Source organism: Caretta caretta, chromosome 3 (genome assembly GCF_965140235.1).
Source record: "Caretta caretta isolate rCarCar2 chromosome 3, rCarCar1.hap1, whole genome shotgun sequence".
Classification (NCBI taxonomy): domain Eukaryota; kingdom Metazoa; phylum Chordata; order Testudines; family Cheloniidae; genus Caretta; species Caretta caretta.
Window position 1 is genome coordinate 77,526,485 of NC_134208.1, and position 17,629 is coordinate 77,544,113.

A 17,629-nucleotide genomic window follows, 5' to 3' on the forward strand; every position below is an offset into this window, starting at 1 on the left:
CTTACTAAAATAAATATATATTATATCTATAGATTGCCCCCTTCCACTAAGTTTGTACCCTGTGAAAGAAAGAAATTAGGTTGGTTTTGCATGATTTGTCTCTTGACAAATCCATGTTAGCTATTCCATAATACCCTATTATCCTCTAGGTGCTTACAAACTGACTGTTTAATCTTTTGTTCCAGTATTTTTCCTGGTATCAAAGTTGGACTGACCGGTCCATAATTCCGAGTCCTCTTTGCTCCCCTTTTTAAAGGCAGGTGTCATGCTTGTCCTTATTCATTCCTCAACAGCTTCACTTGTCCTCCATGAGTTCCCAAAGATAATTGCTAACTGTTTCATGATTGCTTCAGCTAGCTCCTTAAATACCCTATGGTAAATGTCATTACACCCTGCTGACTTGAATACCTCTAATTTATCTAAACATTTTTTAATCTATTCTTTCCCATTCTAGTTTGTGTTCCTTCTTTCCTTAGAATAGCAGGAATATTCCAGAAGACTGGAAGATTGCTAATGGGCCAATATTCAGAAAGGGAAAGGAGGATTACCCAGGCTTGGTGGCCTTATATTAATTGTAGGCAAAGAGACCCTGTTTGGGATAAAAAATGCCATGGGGAGAAGGGGTAACTGAAATAAGGTGAGCTAGTTGTGGAGGAGAGAGACTGGGGCAAGGACAGTTTGGAGAAGATGGGGCAGAATGGGTCAAACTTATGGGATACAGGCAGAAAGGTCTGTGACCACTACAACACACTCCCCTCCAGAACCAGAGATTGCTGTGTACCACTGTTCTACTCTCAGCAAATATTTATGAAACCCATAGGCAATGTATCTCATCCCACTTTAACGATGGTCCACACAAACATAACTTACTACTGCTATCAGAAAAGGAGTACTTGTGGCACCTTCGAGACTAACACATTTATTTGAGCATAAGCTTTTGTGAGCTGTTCTTTTTGCGGATACAGACTAACACTGTTCCTACTCTGAACACTGCTATCAGTTACTTCATTAACTCAAATAGCAGTGTTCTGAGTGGTGAATCTCAAGGTTCCAGCCTTGCTGATAGCCCATGTGGGTGTAAATATGATGCCACTTAATGGAATTTTAGTGGGAGGGTTCAGTTGGCTTTATTAGAAACCTAGGAAATTTATATTTTAAGGATATGCTCACTCTGGAGGATTTGAGAATGCTTATTTCCCTTTTTTCTGTGGGGGAAAAGCATAGCAAATACAGCCTAACATCTAAAAATCACAGGTGCTCCTGAGAGTCAAGGGAGTCAAACAGGGAGCCTGCCTGCCTGTTATAAGTACACTCCTAACAAACGTTAGAAAATAAATTTTCTAAATGTTTTGAATACAATACAGACGTGATATCAGGGTAGAATAATGTTCACCCAAAAGCATCATCTTTGACATTTTCCTTTACTACAACTAAAATCATAAACACTGTCTATTCCAGTTGTCTCAACCAATGATTATGACCTAATTTAGTTGTTCCAAGTGTAGATAACAAGAAGTTGATCTAGCATATTTATGCTATCTAACATATCTAACATATTTATGTTTGGATGAAAGAAATATCAAAAGAAGTGCTTAATGTTGCAGGAACACAGACAGATTTATTATTATTATTAAAGAGATATACATTGGAGATTTTTAGTACAAACCAGTTTTTTAAAACTCCTACTCAAAGGATTTGAGAGGCACTAAGCAGAAAATTATTCTGAGCAACTGATATTCTGAATGACTACCTAAACATCCTGAATCATATTACAGGTCTCAAGTGTTTTTGATAAAAAATAATTTACAGCAAGAAAGGTGAATGAGAACACCAACAACTGTGTTCCCCCTCATTTTTAAAATTACCTCAAAGCTCATTTTATTGATTTTGCTCCTTTGGCCAAAAGACCTGTATTAAGATGAGGATGTACATAGTAGGATTTTTACATACAAGGTACATATTAGGATTATTTTTTGCAAGCCTTACAATATTGTGTATTATATTGACTAGGATTATTATTAATTCTACAATTTCAATGTGATAGAGTAAACTGCCTAAAGAGATTTGTATCTGTCTTCAGTTGTATTGAAGCTGGCTGAAAAATTTCTAATTTTATTTTTTTTTTTTGTCAAAAATGAGGACAAGTTTGTTTCACCAAAATGTTTTGACCAATTCTAGGTACTCTGTGTTCAGTTTTATTCAATTATTGACAGGATTTTATAATTTATTTTCATTTTAGTTGTTTAATCTGTGATTCATTTGGGAAAGAGGGAGAATCACAAAAACTCAAATGCTATTCCCACTGTTCAGCTAAGAATTAGTGTAATATCCAGTATGTCTTTTGTGAGGGAGCTACCTCCCTAAGTAGCAAAAGTGTCAAGAAGCCATCAACATCTCTGGATAATGATGATGACCAGATTCTTCAGAATATGCATCACCAATTCAGAAAACAGTTCAGCTGGTCTTTTAAACCAATATGCTAAATAGATATTACAGAGCTGTAGAAATTTTGATTAAAAAGGTTTAAACATTTTGATTTTACATCTGTGTTATGCTCAAGACTACATAAAACTTTAAACATCAAAGCTACAAAATAGTTTCAAAGAACTCTTTTGATGTTATATCCACAGTATATCAACAGAGCTCAAAGCAATTTTTTCCACTAAAAAGAGTTTAGTAAAGTCAATTTAAATCACTTGCAAAAACATTCTTCAAAAATTGAAACGTGCAAATGAAAAATGCATTAATGAGCTGTTCATTCTACTAGAGCTAAGATTATGTCAGCAATTCTATTATACATATCTTTTTTCAGGTGTTTCAATGTCACAGGTTTGGTACCCAGCACACCTGGTAAGGAGGGGCCCCCAAACATGGCCACAAGCCTTTTCTACACCCTCTCTAGCCTTAGGTGCAACTTAGGGCACAGCTCCTACTCTCCAGTGTAGCCCACCTGGGGATTCCCCCACACCAACACCATCTTTGGGTAGCTTGGCAAGTCAGCTTTGCAGATGTTTTACGCTGGTGGACTGGCACAAAGTAGCTGTAGCAGAGAAAGGGATTTGGCCAAATGTGTACAACTTCAAAAGAAAAATCCATTATCTATATCTAAATTACAATTAACATCCTTCCCCTCCTCTTTCTCCCTCTACTCACATTAAGGTCCAAATTTTCAAGTGCCCTCTAATTTTGTGCACACCTAAATCCTCAATTCCTGGGTATCCAACTTCAGACAATAAGTACTTAATCACTTACATTTCCAAGTTAAGTCAATGGAAGCTGTCTCTGAACCTTAGGTCCAAGTTGCCTCGTTTGGCAACAAAATCAGTGAACACTTTTGACAACTTCTTCCTTGATGCCTATGCACCGAGAATGTCTCCTCCCCCTGCAAAACGCCCACCTATTTTTGAAACTTGGTTATAGCTACAAAAGTAGTATGTAAAATAGGTAATACATATCGCAGTATGACTAGGCAGGAAATTCTAGAATACACATTTTCTCCCTTCAGACCTCAATGTAAAATCACTAACAAGGAAAATATATATATAACAATATTATTAAATATTTAAAACAGGAATTGGTAAATGGTAAGCAATATTCTGGGCTATTTATCTGCAAGAGTTTCCTTATTTTCTAGGAAGCAATATGTGATTTGTTCCATGGGTAGTTATTGTTCAACAGTATGGATTGCAGATTTTTTAACTTCATGTGTAAAATGAATATATTTTAATAACAGAGTTGAACTTTCCATTCTTATCTTGTATGAGTAGCATTGCTATTAATCCCTCAAAACACTGGTCCATGATTAGATGTGATTATGAATGCTATGTTTGTAGAGATTACATTGTTTGAACAGTCTAAGATGAAAAGAAATATCCATTCCAGAATTAGTTTGAGAAGGGCTGGAATGAAACTCGATCTTTATATGTTGGGGGATCCCTAAATACGTTACTCCAATTAAAACATTTTAAGGTATCTTTCAATTCCTTGGAGTTAGCCGAGGAAGAGATGGTCTGTCCGCCCACTTAGTTAATAATTAAACTCACCAGCTGCCATCATATTGCTATGCTTCATAGTGCTTTTGATACACATTAAGGGCATAAATGTTAGCTATTATTAAGTAATAAACCCTAGTTTTTATTTTATCACAAGCCATCTAACCAATATGTTTTATCATGTATGCAGTCTAAAAATTTATGTATCCTATATATTCATTTCAGTCTACCATCTTTACTCATGTTGAGCAGCATCTTACTCAATGAGACAACATGACATAAAGGGCCAGATTCTGCCACCTTTAAATTAGTATATGATAATGGACAAACACATTCCATCCAGTTATTTTATAATGTAGCTTGTTTATAAAGATAAATGAGATGATTGCTAAAATATCTTTTTTTTAACGAAGCATAATCTTTAAAAAAAAATCCTTCGATATATCAAGTGAACAACCTTAAGTCCCAAAAAGAGGTTTTTGTCGGTAATTTTTGTAGAAGAAATGTTGGTCCTTCCCACATATGGTCTATCCTAGAATCTCAAGTAGTCCAATTTATGATAGGCTTAATTAAGTTTGACATCAGCAACTGCAGGTAGACAAGCAAACATTTATTTTTGTGCAAGGGTGGTGGCATTCCTTGATTCAGGCTTTAGGGTTTTAGTTCATGTGTTACTGTAAGGCTGGTCATGTTCAAAAGGCCTTACAGTAGATTCCAGAATACCAGTCACTATTCAAATTCGTAGTAGTGGCAGCAAAGCAGTTCTGCTTAAGGCAGAATTGCAGGTGGTCTACTGCCCCTTATAGCCTCAGTTTGGAGCAAAAGGAAAGTATCTGCATAGGCATGGAACAGACACTACTTTATAGAAATATCCAATCTTAGGTGCATGGTGCCCATGCATACCCACATGTGGAACACACATGGGGACCAGCACTTAAAGAAGAACCAGTCACTATTTAGATTTATAGGAGTGACAGCAAGGCTCTCTTCTTTAAGGCATTATTCCCAGTTGTCTTCTGGGAAGATTTTAGTGTAGGGCCTCTAGTTCTTAATTAAAGAACAACGAGTCAGACAGGGTACTAGCAAGGATTGATTTTCAACTGAAGCAAGGAAGAAGTCAGCTCAACTTCACATCACCCAAAAACAGGTCAGCTTGGTTGAGATATCAAGATTGTGCTGAATGAGAGGAGCAAAGTAGAAGTTTGCCCTGTGCAGACATTAAAAGCATTCATCACAATTCAGCCTTTGGGTCCAGGACCTTTGTTCATCCACAAAGATGAGATTTTTTTTTTTTAAAAAAACATGTTTCAGTTCACAGCAGTGATGAAGAAAAGTCAAGTTTCTCAGTTTGCCTTCAAAAGACTTTGACTCCTATTCATTTAGAACCAGGTCAGCTACATTCTCTGAAATGTTATGAAAGGCAGCAGATGAGATACATAATATTGGACACTTGCAATCACAAGTCTTTAGGTCTCAGATTCAGCCTCCTCAAGGTAATAATATTTGAACTGGAACTTTCACGGCTGAACATGCTATTGTTTGTTCTTCTTCAGGATCCAGCAGCAAAGCCTGACCTATAGCTATCTGTATATGTGGGCTTATTATTATTCATTGGGTTCACAAAAGGGCATTTCACCTCCAGCTAGGCTTCCCCAATTTGGCTGCCTGAGAGGACAGAGAAGGAGGGACACTATGGAAAAAGTGAGTGAACCTTCATTAACTCTATGGCAGGCTGTTCTCACTCACAGAATATCAGGGCTGGAAGGGACCTCAGGAGGTCATCTAGTCCAACCCCCTGCTCAAAGCAGGACCAATCCCCAACTAAATCATCCCAGCCAGGGCTTTGTCAAGCCTGACCTTAAAAACCTCTAAGGAAGGAGATTCTACCACCTCCCCAGGTAATTCATTCCAGTGCTTCACCACCCTCCTAGTGAAAACGTTTTTCCTAATATCCAACCTAACCTCCCCCACTGCAACTTGAGACCATTACTCCTTGTGCCGTCATCTGCTACCAGGGAGAACAGTCTAGATCCATCCTCTTTGGAACCCCCTTTCAGGTAGTTGAAAGTAGCTATCAAATCCCCCCTCATTCTTCTCTTCTGCAGACTAAACAAACCCAGTTCCCTCAGCCACTCCTCATAAGTCACGTGTTCCAGGCCCCTAATCATTTTTGTTGCCTTCCGCTGGACTCTTTCCAATTTTTCCACATTCTTCTTGTTGTGTAGGGCCCAAAACTGGACACAGTACTCCAGATGAGGCCTCACCAGTGTCAAATAGATGGGAACGATCACGTCCCTCGATATGCTGGCAATGCCCCTACATACACGGCCCAAAATGCTGTTGGCCTTATTGGGAACAAGGGCACACTGTTGACTCATATCCAGCTTCTTGTCCACTGTAACCCCTAGGTCCTTTTCTGCAGAACTGCTGCCTAGTCATTCGGCCCTTAGTCTGTAGCGGTGCATGGGATTCTTCCATCCTAAGTGCTCTTGTCCTTGTTGAACTTCATCAGATTTCTTTTGGCCAATCCTCTAATTTGTCTAGGTCCCTCTGTTTCCTAACCCTACCCTCCAGCATATCTACCACTCCTCTCAGTTTAGTATCATCCTCAAATTTGCTGAGGGTGCAGTCAGCGCCATTCTCCAGATCATTAATGAAGATATTGAACAAAACTGGCCCCAGGACCGACCCTTGGGGCACTCCACTTGATACCAGCTGCCAACTAGACATGAAGCCATTGATCACTACCCACTGAGCCCGACGATCTAGCCAGCTTTCTATCCACCGTATAGTCTATTCATCCAGCCCATACTTCTTTAACTTGCTGGCAAGAATACTGTGGGAGACCGTATCAAAAGCTTTGCTAAAGTCAAGGAATAACGCATTCACTGCTTTCCCCTCAACCACAGAGCAAGTTATCTCATCATAGAAGGCAATCAGATTAATCAGGCATTACTTGCCTTTGGTGAATCCATACTGACTGTTCCTAATCACTTTCCTCTCCTCTACGTGCTTCAGAATTGATTCCTTGAGGACCTGCTCCATGATTTTTCCAGGGACTGAGCTGAGACTGACTAGCCTGTAGTTCCCCGGATCCTCCTTCTTCCCTTTTCTAAAGATGGGCAATATATTAGCCTTTTTCTAGTCATCCGGGACCTCCCCCAATCGCCATGAGTTTTCAATGATAATGGCCAATGGCTCTGCAATCACAGCCGCCAACTCCTTTAGCACTCTCGGATGCAACGCATCCGGCCCCATGGTCTTGTGCTCGTCCAGCTTTTCTACATAGTCCCGAACCACTTCTTTCTCCAGAGAGGGCTGGTCATCTCCTCCCCATGCTGGGCTGCCCAGTGCAGTAGTCTGGGAGCTGACCTTGTTCGTGAAGACCGAGGCAAAAAAAGCATTGAGTACATTTGCTTTTTCCACATCCTCTGTCACTAGGTTGCCTTCCTCATTCAGTAAGGGGCCCACACTTTCCTTGACTTTCTTCTTGTTGCTAGCATACCTGAAGAAACCTTTCTTGTTACCCTTAACATCTCTTGCTAGCTGCAACTCCAAGTGTGATTTGGCCTTCCTGATTTCACTCCTGCATACCTGAGCAATATTTTATATTCCTCCCTTGTCATTTGTCCAATCTTCCACTTCTTATAAGCTTCTTTTTTGTGTTTAAGATCAGCAAGGATTTCACTGTGAAGCCAAGCTGGTCGCCTGCCATATTTACTATTCTTTCTACACATCGGGATGGTTTCTTCCTGTAACCTCAATAAGGATTCTTTAAAATACACCCAGCTCTCCTGGACTCCTTTCCCCCTCATGCTATTCTCCCAGGGGATCCTGCCCATCAGGAACTCACCCACTCCTCACAAACTATTGTTATTCACCTGGGGGAGAATGATTTAGACACAGGAAAAGGGTTAATTTGATCATCAGAATAAAGAGAGATGTCAGCCTCATTTCAGCTCTTTTCCCTGGATCTGTCTTTGTTTAGAGATGTTTTCAAGATAGGTTTGGTGAGGAATTGCCAGACCTGCCAAGATCAACCAGGCAAGATTGGAAGTGAACTGGGAAACTGCTAAGTATATTACAACAAAAGGGGATACAGTGGTTTCCCATACGGAGAGTAAACTTATCTCCCCAGAACTGCTGACAAATTCTATGAAAACATTGAAGTAGTAATGGAAATCAGTGGTGAAAAGAAAGAGAGTGGTAAACCTTATGGGAGACTGGAACACAAAAGTAGAAAGGTAAAAACTAACTGTGGCAATTGGCCCATTTGGCCTTGGTGAAAGAAATGACAGAGGAGAAATATTCATATAATTTCGTAAGAAATACAACTGCATTATTTGCAATATTTATTTTCAACAAAAAAGCAACAGGCATACATGAAAATCAGCAAGATGGATGTAAAAAGCAAAAAAATTTTTGTAAATCAATCTAACATGGGTACAGAAAAGGTGTTAGGAAACTTAAAGTTATGCCAAGTGCACATTGTGGATCAGAAAATAGGCTGGTATTAGTAAGACTGAATATCAAACTGACAAAGTTACAGAAAGCCAAATGCTACTCAGATGGAACACTAAAGCTCTGAGGAATCATGAGATACAAACTCACTCACAAGAAGTGTTGTGGATCATTAATGACAATAAAGATAAATTGACTTTGAAATGTCTGAAAGATGCTACCAAAGAAACTTCAGATAAATATGTAAGGAAGAAATAAATAACGAAGAAAAGCCTATGGATGACAAATGAAATCATTGCTCTTATGGATATAACACAAAGTAAAAGCACAGATTGAGAACAGAAAAAGAGGAATACTAAAGATTAATAAAATGATTAAGAATAACTGGAGATTTGTGAAGTCTGAATGGTTGAATTAGAAATGCAAAGAAGTTGAACAGCTGGACAAAGAACAAATCAAGTGAGATGAATCAAAAGATAAGAGCTTTCAATTACAGAAGAAAGGTGACCATATGACACATTAGGACAAAAACTGACAGTATTTTAAAGACCCTGAAAGGTAAGAATGAGAGATGGTGAGACAACATCGAAGAACTATGGTGATAGCCCTGAAAAATTCTCAACCAAAGATTAATAAAGTAAGCCTTCCAATAATGGATGAAGTCATGGCAACAATAAAAAAAAGACTTCTGAATGAAAAAGTACTAGGCTGCATTGGAATACCAGCTGAACTGTTAAAAACCATAGGGGATGAAGGCTTGAAAGGCCCATCAGAGGTAACAAAGATTATGTTTGAGACAAGCAAATCACCAGACAACTTTACAACTTAATTGGGTATCTACATTTTTCCAAAAGACAATGTCATGGATTGTAACAACTACAGAACACTCAGCCTAGTGTCACAGGCCTCTAAGGTAGTTTTGCGAGTTGTTCAAGACCAAATACAAGGAAAGTTTGATAAGGAAATATGCGAAGAACAATATGGTTTCAAATGTGGAAAGTCAAGATAAACGCTATTATAAACTCCCAATAATAACACAGTTATACTGGAATCAGAAGGCAATTATAAATGAAAGATGGAAGCGAAAATCTAAGAGATCAAGAGAGGAGTGAGACAAGGTTGAATATTGCCACCGACTTTATTCAACATTTATACTTTGATTAAATTAATTGAAGAAACAGAAGAAGATATTAAGATAAATGGAAAACAGATTAACATTCACTATGCAGATGACAGTGTGGTTGGCTGATTCAGAAGATAATCTAATGAAGTTAGTGGAAAATTATACATGAATATGGCAAAGAATATGGTCTAGAGTTGAATGCGGACAAGACAAATTATGATGGCATGCAAGATTCCAGTGAGTGACACAGCCATACATCAAGTGACAAACTACTGCTACTCAGGAAGCATCATTACAGAAGATGGAAGATCAGATACTGAAGTCTGCACCAGAACAGAAAGAGCTGAAGAGACAGTCTGAAAAAATAAACATCTGATGAGAAGAGATGTAAATCTGAAGAATAAAGTCCAGCTCTTAAAAACCTACATTTGGTCTGTGTTAAATGATGGCTGTGAAACAAGGACATTCAAACAATCAATAAATTACAACCCTTCAAATTATGGTGATAGAGAGGAGTTCCGAAAGTATCATGGATAGGTCATATTCTCAATGAAAAAGTATTGGAAATGACTGGAACTCTTCAAACACTAGTCAAAGATTTTATTACATGCAAGACACTATTTATAGGACACAATTTAAGAGGTTCAGCAGGCAACCCCTAAACACAAGCACTAGAAGGGAAAACTGATGGAAGAACATGAGGCAGAAAAAGAAGATCATGGATGGATGATGTGGTACCCTGGGTGGATCAAAAGGACAATTCACTCACAGAGATTAGCACAGAATGGTTTGCCATGCTTGCAAACCTTGAGTGATGAAGATGAACTGTTTTGACAGGATGGAGTACAGCTATCCAACATGGGGTGAGAGGGTTTTTTTTTTTTTAAAAAAGGACCTCAGGCAGCAGGTGGATGCCTTTCTAGCTGCCTGGCAGGATTCAGGTAGATGTGTAAGCTGATTACTGTCTCCTCTATGGCAGGTTTCAGTGCAGTTGCAAGGTCAAAAAGGAACCAATTGGAGGGCCCTGTAACCATTCAAATGTAGGACTGGAAGGAACCTCAGTAGGTTATCTAGCCCAGTCCCCTGCTCTGAGGTGGGACTAAATATTATCTAGGAGATCCTGACTGGTGTTTGTCTAACCTGTTTTTTTAAACCTCCACTGATGGAGATTCCACAGCCTCCCTAGGTAATTTGTTCCTGTGCTTAGTTACCCTTACATTTAGGATTTTTTTCTAACCTAAATCTCCCTTGCTGCAATTTAATTCCATTACTTCTTGTCCTGTCCCCATTGGTTAAAGAGAACAATTTATCACCCTTTTCTTTATAACAAACTTTTATGTACTTGAAGACTGTTATCATGTCCCACCTTAGTCTTCTCTTCTCCAGACTAAACAAACCCAGTTTTTTCAATCTTTCCTCTTAGGTCATGTTTGCTAGATCTTTAATCATTTTTTTTTATTACTCTCTTCTGAGCTTTCTCCAATTTGTCCATATCTTTCCTGAAGTGTACTACCCAGAACTGGACACAATACTCCAGTGGTGAGTAGAGTGACGGAATTACTTCTTGTGTATTGCTAATACATCCCAGAATGATGTTTGCGTTCTTCCCCCAAACAGTATTATACTGTTGACCCATATTTAGTTTGTAATCCATCATAACCCCGAGGTCCTTTTCTGCAGTACTCCTTCCTAGGCAGTCATTTCCCATTTTGTATTTGTGCAACTGATTATTTCTTCCTAAGTGTAGTGCTTAGGATTTGTCAGACCATTTGTCTGTTTTGTCAAGATCATATTAAATTTTAATCCTGTAAACACTTGAAATCCCTCTCACCTTGGTATCATCTGCAAACTTCATAAGCATATTCTCTATCTCATAATCCATGAGGATATCAAATAGAACTGGACCCAAGACAGATCTCGGAAGGACCCCACTTGATGTGCCCTTCCCGCTCAATTGTGAGACACAACTTTAATAACAAAAGAAGATAGGATTTTAAGCGAATTCAAGTATCAGAATTAAAGTCAGAAATGATTACATGAGAAAAGATGATAAAATGTTTTCTAGTAGCTAAAACTTAACAAGATAGATTTGGTTCAAGGTAAAATCCTTACCACATGTACCCAGCAACATGGTTGACCAAATTCTCAGGTCAGGATCTCCCGCTGAAGTCAAAGGGCTGGTTCCCTTTTCTTCTAACGTCAAAGAGAGAGAGCATGAATTTGGGATTTTCTGCCCCCCCCCCCCCTTTTTTTTTTTTTTTTTTTTTTTTTTTTACAGTCCAGTTAATTTGGAAGTGGATTCTTCAGAGAATTACAGCTCAAAGCAAAGTTTATTCCAACAGTAAAGAAGGTGAAATGGAGTCTGGTAGAGAAGGAGGCTCCATGTTCATTCTTCTCACCTGTGTTTGACGAAATGAAAATTTTCTTGGTCTCCTGCCATCTCCGCTCCCTGCTGTCTCGAGAACCCTGTTTACAGTTTGTCTAGACTATATTTCTCCAATATGCTGTGTGGGTACGGGTCCAGAGCATGACATCACATGGTGAGGAGGCATGCATCCATCTGTCACACAGCACATGGCTCCTGTCATCTCATCTCTCTTACTTCCTGAGTGAAGGAAAGTAGGATTGGTACTCTGGGTCCCAGGTCTGGAGGTGTAGAGAAGGCAGTGCCCTCATATCATCCTCAAGTTTGTAGAGCCCTGCACTGGAATGGCCCTGCTGGTAATTTGAGAGAGACAGCGACAGTGTGTGTGTGTTTGTGCATGTGTTGTGGGGAGGAGAAAAGTCCCTGTTAGTTAATAAAGTTGCACGTTCCATATTGGCATTCTTGTCTCATTGTTTTCAAGTCCATATCAGTCTCTATGTCTTAAAAGGCTAGACTTTTAATGTTTGTTTGAAATAAAACAGAGTTTTGGCATAAGATATATGATTGTATTGAGAGAACTATTCTACATTTTTTAGGGTGAAATCCTGTCCAAAAGGAAGTCAATGGCAGTAACCTGCTTTAATCTGTCTAAAGCAAAATATAAATGGAAACAATAGGCATTTCTTCCTTTGTAGCGCCTCATGCAGCAATGAACTCTAATTTTATAAAAAGCAGATTGCAGACTCACAAATTTTTTGCTTCTATTTTAAGAATATTAGGCAGCTGTTGTTCAAAATAGATGCATCTTGTTTGTCCTTCACCTCTGGAGGGCTCATTATTCTAAAACATTTTGATCTTTTTTTGTTTCTACCGCTTACCTTCTAATCTTTTACAAAAAGTTCTGTTTACACAGTTTTGTTTTCTCTGTTGATTAGCCTTCTCTTCTAGAATGTGTGTCTATCATAGTGAGGTTTTCTTCTATCTCAGTATTTTTATATTCATTTCTCTTCCCTTCCCCACAATTTTGCAAATTCTGTTATGAAGATATGCAGTACTCTCCACTTCTTCTTCTTCTTGCCATTATGAAAGCAAGTGGCAATTCATGAGGGCTCAATTTCTGATGCTACAATTTCTGCTTAACTATGGTTGGTGGTAGTGTGTTTTTCTGTTTGTTTTTGGTTTAAGATTTTTCCTGTTTGTTTTTTGGGTGAGGAAGGGGTTATTTAATTACATATTTACTGGACACAAAATTAGCTGAAGTCCAACAGTGATTCAAGAGTTCAGTTTTTATTGTCTTAAAATTCCAGTGATATCAATTTGAAACAAAATATCTTTGTGCTATGAAAAAATGATGCTGCAAGTCTCATAGGAATAAAAGAGTATGTAGATGCTGCTCTTCTATATTAGAAATAGAGAAATCAACACTAGAATACCAGGTCTTTTTTATAAGACATCTGGGATAACAAACAATACCTCCCACAAAAGAAAAAAAAAACACTGTACACAAAATTGCACAGAACTCACCAAAAATCCACTGATCTGGAAGGTTTAAAGCTTTATTCTAAGACAAGGGATCTTAGCACAAAGTAGAGTTTTCCAACATTTTGACGCAACAGTAGCAATGGTAATAATTATCACCTATATTGCACTTACACAGGGACATCAGTATTATCGTAGTAGATCTAACCAGTGGTCCATTTTGTTCAGTATCCTGTCATGCAAGCAACCTTCAGTTGGCTCTTATGGAATAGTCTGCCTATAAGGAAGTTTATTTTTAGCCCTTGCTTGTTAAGGGTTGGCTTCAGCCACAAAGCGTGAGAGTTTATAAGTCCTTCTAAAACAGTTGTCCTATACAGTGTACTTGTGGGTGCGCTAATTGTTCAAAGAAATGTCTAACCCTTTTTTGACCCCACAAATCAATGTGTTGATCACAACAATATTTCCTTTTATCTATTTCAGTTGTTTTGCCAGTTAATTTCATTGTAGGTACCCTTGTTCTTGTATAATGAAAAGGATAAATAGGAACTCCATTTATCTTCTTTATATCATTCATTACTTTATCATGTCCCTTCTTATTCACTTCCTCTCTCACTTAAAATCTTAAAATCCTGCACTTAAAATCTCTCTTCATATGGAAGCCTGCACCATGGCTCTAATCATATTCATTGTCGATCTCTGAACTTCTTCTATTTGTACTGGATCACGAGAATCTTGTATTCTTCTGTGCTCTCCATTCCCTCTTTCCCCCCTCTGCTACACACCCCTCTGGTATTTAGAAAATACCAGTCAGAGTATCACATAAGATTATGCTTCTACTACTCCTTTACATAATACTTTTCCAGCAGCACTATAAATCTTCCTTAGTTTCAATCTACTACTCTGCATTCATACTTTGTCAAACAGTATCATATCAGCAGATTTCACTTTGTACTGAAAAATCCTAGTAAAATGTAAGTTCCCATTCATAGTTTTGCCTAAGACACTAATAACTCATTAATGAAGCATTAATCCTAAAAAATTTATTCACATATAATATTCATTTAACGATGAAAAACACTTTGATTTTCCCCTTAGACTGGTAGCCAAAAGTAGCACAAATAAAATTTACATTATAGAATTTTTGACATCCCTTCCCAGTCATTTAATATGATACGATAAGGGAAGTCCGATTGCTAGACAAAAATGAAATATACACCTCCTTCCTTTGTATTGTAGCACTTATTACAACTAAAAGAATTACATGCTGCCAAAGTACCATGAGGTAATATTTTAAAATACTTGATTTTTTACCTCTAAATTCTATTTATTCTTGAATTATTTCTGAAAGTCAATGTCAAGATTTTTACTCTTACCTGACGTAAGGTGCGTGCCACTAAACTCTCTAGCACTGGTCCTCTGTCTTCATGCAACAGATGCACTTCATCAAGAATCAGGAGCTTTACAAGTTGAGAGAGTGCTACATCCCCAACACTCTTTCTTGTCACTACATCCCATTTCTCTGGAGTGGTCACGAGCATCTGTCAAACAGGAAAAAGAATCCTAAGCATCCACAAAGGAAAATTCATGCCAGCTACATCAAAAAACAACAATTCTATCAATCTAACACTACAGGTGAAATTTTCAAAAGCATTTAAGTGACTTAGGAGACGAAGAGTAGACATACACTGCAATTAAGAACCCGGTGCTGGCCTGTGCCAGCTGACTCAGGTTTGCGGGGCTTGGGCTAATGGGCTGTTTAATTGGGGTGCAAATGTTCAGGCTCGGGCTGAAGCCCGAGCTCTAAGACCCTCCCCTTTCACAGGGTCCCAGAGCCCAGGCTCCAGTCCCAGCCCAAATATCTATACTGCAATTAACCAGCCCTTTCGCCTGAGCCGCACAAGCCCAAGTCAGCTAGCACAGACATCTAACTGCACTGTAAACATACACTAAGTCTCACTGAATGATACCAGTGATAAATAAAATAATATCATGTTTCCAATTTTCACCACCTGTCAGTTACAGGGCACTTCAGACCCCTTTGCAGCCCCTCTTGAGGGTACTCCTCAGGTGACAAGATTTTCTTCCTTTACTTCTCTCCAAAGTAGAACCCCACTGTTCCAGTCTGAGTGGTTGATCTCTGGGTTGCAGCTCCCCTATTCACCAACTGTGGCTCCTCTAGCAGATCCAGTTGATCTTGGCCCCTGCAGGAGATTTTCCTTCAGGAGCTGTGACCAGTGGCTAACGACAGTTTTTCCAAAACCAGCTTATTGTTTATTCATACAAAGGTACATAATAAGCAAAAAAACCCCGAGTTAAAATTATGGAAGTGTAGTACGTGTCTCTCTCTCCCTCTCCACACATATCCTCCCCCCTCTCCTCCATCTTACCTAAACCTTATCCTTTCCTTACAAGTTTTGGTGATTTCTACTTAGCCTAGATACCTCAATCTTTGGGATGGGAGAGAGAGCACCCTGCAGCATTCTCAGCCTCTTACTGCGTGTCTGCCAATGTCCTGTTTCTCTCTCCATACCCACCTCCTGAGGTGCTGCTGACTCACCAACCCTATCTTTCGCCCAGGGTATACTTTTAATTGTTTATGGCTCTTTTGATCTCTAAGCTCTGGCCAAAGCTGAGTAACTTCGCTGGTGTCTGGAAACAGCATCTTCCCAATTAATGGCCCAGCTATTGTTATCTTCACTGTCTTGAAGTTGTTTAACCCAGGTGTCTTATGTCTACCATTGATTCGTTTACTGCTTGCTCTTCCTAACTGCCCCTTTAAATTCACTCTGTGTAGCCAGACAGAATAATATCAAGCAGGTAAGCGGATGTATATATAACATGCATAAAAAGCAGTACAGGTATCTCCCCCGCACTGTACACGATCTGATAACCCTGTCAAACACTACGGGTTACAGTTTTATGCTATAAGAAGCAACATCTTTAATTTGCAAATTGCCGATACAGTGGCCACCATTAAAGATATTTTCCAACAATATTATAGTTATACTCTGCAAATGGATGTCTCATATACCCCTCAACACTGAACACTGGCAAAAAATGGTAACTTTTTGGGTGTTTACTGCCAGGCATTTATGGCTGAGAGTTAGGATTACCACTTTCTACCACACAAAATTCAACACCCTAGCCCTGCCCCTTGTTTGAGTCCCCGTCCCTGCTCAGTACATTTCCCCTCCCTCAGTGGCTCACTCTCCCCCACCCTCACTCACTTTCACTGGGCTGTGGAAGGGGTGAGGGCTCTGGGGTGGGGCTGGAGATAAGGGGTTTAGGGTGCAAGAGGGGGCTCCAGGCTGGAGCTGTCAGATTCGGAACGTGGGAGGGGGCTGTGGGCTGAGGTAGGGGGTTGGGGTACACAAAGGGGTAAGGACTCTGGGGTGGGACTGGGGATGAGGGGTTCAAGATGTGGGAGGGGGCTCTGGGCTGGGGGTGCAGGCTCTGGAGTGGGGACAGGGATGAGGGGTTGGGGGTGCAGGAGGAGGCTCCAGGTTTGGAGGGGGGTCAGGACAGGGGGTTGGGGTTCAGGGTTGGGGCATGGGTTTACCTTGGGGGGCTCATGCTCAGCGGCGCAGCAGGGGGGCTAAGGCAGGCTCCCTGCTTGTCCTGGGGCACCGCGCTGTGCCCCAAAAGCAGCCAGCAGGTCTGAGTCCTAGGCGGGGGGGCCAGGAAGTGCCGTGGAGTGTTCTCACCCGCAAGCACTGCCCTCCTAGCTCCCATTGGCCGGTTCCCTGCCAATGGGAGTGCGGAGCTGGTTCACGGGGCAGGGGCAGCACGTGGAGCTTCCTGCCCCCACACCTAGTACCCGGATCTGCTGGTCACTTCTGGGGCACAGCACGGTGCCTCAAGATAGGTAGGCACTAGCCTGCCTTAGCTGAGCAGCACCGCCGACCAGACTTAACGGCCCAGTCAGCTGTGCTGACTGGAGCCACCAGGGTCCCTTTTCAACCAGGTGTTCCGGACGAAAACCAGACACCTGGTCACCCCACTGAGAGTTAAGGACAGTCATTTGTTGTTTATTTACGTCCTTATAAATAATGTAATAAATCACTGCCCTGATAGTCATAAATCTCAGACTTCAAGGACATGTAGAAACCTTACCTGCCTCTTTTTCTTTAGGCTCAGTAGAAAAGCAACTTTTAACTATTGAAATAAAGCTTACAGTAATACCATTATATCTGAAAAGCAACTTGTAAA

General features: G+C 40.0%; 1 protein-coding gene across 1 annotated transcript in view; it reads right to left on the minus strand.

Moving 5' to 3' along the window:
• ASCC3 (activating signal cointegrator 1 complex subunit 3) overlaps positions 1-17,629 on the minus strand; it is a 514,213-nt gene that overhangs the window by 295,598 nt on the left and 200,986 nt on the right. Inside the window, exon 11 of the mRNA XM_048844924.2 lies at positions 14,794-14,958. Within this exon, the coding sequence (XP_048700881.1) occupies positions 14,794-14,958 (165 nt within the window). The remainder of the gene's footprint in view (positions 1-14,793; positions 14,959-17,629) is intronic.